Here is a 2866-nt window from a genome sequence, read left to right as displayed (position 1 = left end):
CTGCTGATGTTCAGGTTTATATCAGTATGTAGTGTCTCTACTTTTATTTTGACTTCTAACATGTTGAACTCAAATACCTGTACTTTCTACTTCTTACATGTTGAACCAAATACCTGTACTTTCTACTTCTTACATGTTGAACTCAAATACCTGTACTTTCTACTTCTTACATGTTGAACCCAAATACCTGTACTTTCTACTTCTTACATGTTGAACACAAATACCTGTACTTTCTACTTCTTACATGTTGAACTCAAATACCTGTACTTTCTACTTCTCTCATTTTCCAAACAGGCTGGTTCCTTTAGTCTGAATGTGTGTTTGGTGGCGTGATCATTATTATTTAGAGTCATTGCGTGCCTATTGATTTGAACACGATCCGTGTATCCATCATTTTCTGGTCTTCTCTAAAGAAGAGGGACCAATGGAAACGTTGTCATGTTGCCGTTGTTCAGCATGGAAACATTCATTAGCTAACAATTACATTATTGTTCTATTAATATAAAGGGAGGTCAGGTACTCTTTAAAACAGCTACTAGTTATGGGTACTTTTTACTGAAGTACATTTCAAAGCCTCTTTACTTTGACTTGAGTAAAGAGTCAGTACTTCTACTTTTACCAGAGTATGTTTAAACACGAGTATGTGTACTTCCACTTGAGTAAAGGATGTGTGTACTTTGCCCTCTCTGTGTAAAGTAATCTGATTACATGTTTCCCCTCAGCATGCTCTCTCGTGGGCTCGTGCTCCAGCTGCCTGTCTGAACTTTAACTGCATGCTCATCCTGCTGCCGGTGTGCAGGAACCTGCTGTCCTTCCTGAGAGGAACCATCCAGGTAAACAAGCATCTAGATAAATAAATCCAATGTGCAGCACGTGTCGTTATCCTTTTAATATTGTTTTTCTGTGTGTTTGTTCTCAGTGCTGCAGCCGCACCGCAGCTCGACAGCTGGATCGAAACATCACCTTCCACAAAATGGTGGCTTACATGATCGCCTTCCACACGGGTAATATATCAGTACTGGGAATCTGAAACACACACACTAGAGAGTCACATAGAGACGGCAAACAGCCCCTAAGAGACACACACTGAGATCTATAACTACCAAAGAGACGCCAAATCACCAAATAGACATAACTGAAAAGCCAGCAACTAGAAAGAGGTCTTTTAGGATCTGTGGCTCTTGTTCAGGGGGGAAAGGCCCTCTATATTAACCCTTTAAATCTAAAACACGCCCCCAGCAGCTCCTCAGTCCCATGAGACCTGGATCACTGAACCTGGGGTACATTCAGTCTGTCTAAAGTCTCTCTCCTCCTGCAGCCGTGCACATCATCGCCCACCTGTTCAACTTTGAGTACTTCATGGACGCTCAGCTGAACAGGAACAGCAGCTTCCTGCCCTTCGTCCTATCAGAGATCGGCTCTGGAGACAACGCCTCCTTCCTGAACCCCATCAGGACCAACGAGACGGTGAGAAAACACACAGGAAGAAGTCTTTTATTTCCTCTCTTGCTTCCTCCTCTCCTTCCCTATCGGTTTGCTCCTTAGTTTCTCCCCTTGCTTCCTCACTCATCGACACACTTGTGTGTGTATTATCAGGTGTCAGGGTTCTTCGAAGGACAGCCCTAATGAGATAATAATCACAATAACAAAAGACAGTTAGGACTCTGCAGACTCAGATCTCTCCGGTGGGATTCCTCCTCTGGTTTTCCGACCTCTTGTCTTTTATTTCTGAGAACCAGCACCCCAGTCACCTGATGCTTCGACTACTATTAATCATCGTTTGTCTCCGAGCCAGAATCAAAAGTCCTCTGTTGCTCAAATCTGTGAAACCCCTACTGCTCTATCACCACAACAAATATTATTACTTCATCCAACACACTTCCTCTGTCCTCAGATCTGTGGTCAGCCACTTCCTCTTTGCAAGTACTTTATTAATCTCCCATGCAGATGATTTAAAAGCACAAAGAAGGAGCCGTTGGATCTTCTGTGTCATCAAAACATTAAATATGAAGCTGGGCGTCCCATTATTATTGTTTAAAATCAGTATGTAGTGTCTCTACTTTAAAGAGTCCTCTCCTGCTGATGTTCAGGTGTATATCAGTATGTAGTGTCTCTACTTTAAAGAGTCCTCTCCTGCTGATGTTCAGGTGTATATCAGTATGTAGTGTCTCTACTTTAAAGAGTCCTCTCCTGCTGATGTTCAGGTGTATATCAGTATGTAGTGTCTCTACTTTAAAGAGTCCTCTCCTGCTGATGTTCAGGTGTATATCAGTATGTAGTGTCTCTACTTTAAAGAGTCCTCTCCTGCTGATGTTCAGGTGTATATCAGTATGTAGTGTCTCTACTTTAAAGAGTCCTCTCCTGCTGATGTTCAGGTGTATATCAGTATGTAGTGTCTCTACTTTAAAGAGTCCTCTCCTGCTGATGTTCAGGTGTATATCAGTATGTAGTGTCTCTACTTTAAAGAGTCCTCTCCTGCTGATGTTCAGGTGTATATCAGTATGTAGTGTCTCTACTTTAAAGAGTCCTCTCCCTGCTGATNGAGACACTACATACTGATATACACCTGAACATCAGCAGGAGAGGACTCTTTAAAGTAGAGACACTACGTACTGATATACACCTGAACATCAGCAGGAGAGGACTCTTTAAAGTAGAGACACTACATACTGATATTCCAGGTGTTATATCAGTAATGTAGTGTCTTACTTTTAAAGAGTCCTCTCCTGCTGATGGTCAGGTGTATATCAGTATGATGTTCAGGTGTATATCAGTATGTAGTGTCTCTACTTTAAAGAGTCCTCTCCCTGCTGATGTTCAGGTGTATATCAGTATGTAGTGTCTCTACTTTAAAGAGTCCTCTCCT

The 2866-nt window shown here is 42.0% G+C and overlaps 1 protein-coding gene across 1 annotated transcript; it reads left to right on the top strand.

The window, feature by feature from the left end:
- Positions 1–702: 702 nt before the first annotated feature.
- Positions 703–1467, top strand: LOC104957581 (cytochrome b-245 heavy chain-like; the record flags this gene model as incomplete). The annotated part of the gene is made up of 3 exons (XM_010785225.1): positions 703–833; positions 920–1004; positions 1319–1467. Coding segments are annotated over exons 1-3 (294 nt in total), but the record flags the coding sequence as incomplete, so codon positions are not given.
- Positions 1468–2866: the final 1399 nt, after the last annotated feature.

The sequence above is a fragment of the Notothenia coriiceps genome, unplaced genomic scaffold (genome assembly GCF_000735185.1).
Source record: "Notothenia coriiceps isolate Sejong01 unplaced genomic scaffold, NC01 NC01_scaffold00027420, whole genome shotgun sequence".
NCBI lineage: Eukaryota > Metazoa > Chordata > Actinopteri > Perciformes > Nototheniidae > Notothenia > Notothenia coriiceps.
Note: the sequence above shows the minus strand (reverse complement) of the source record. Positions and strands in the feature narration are given on the sequence as shown.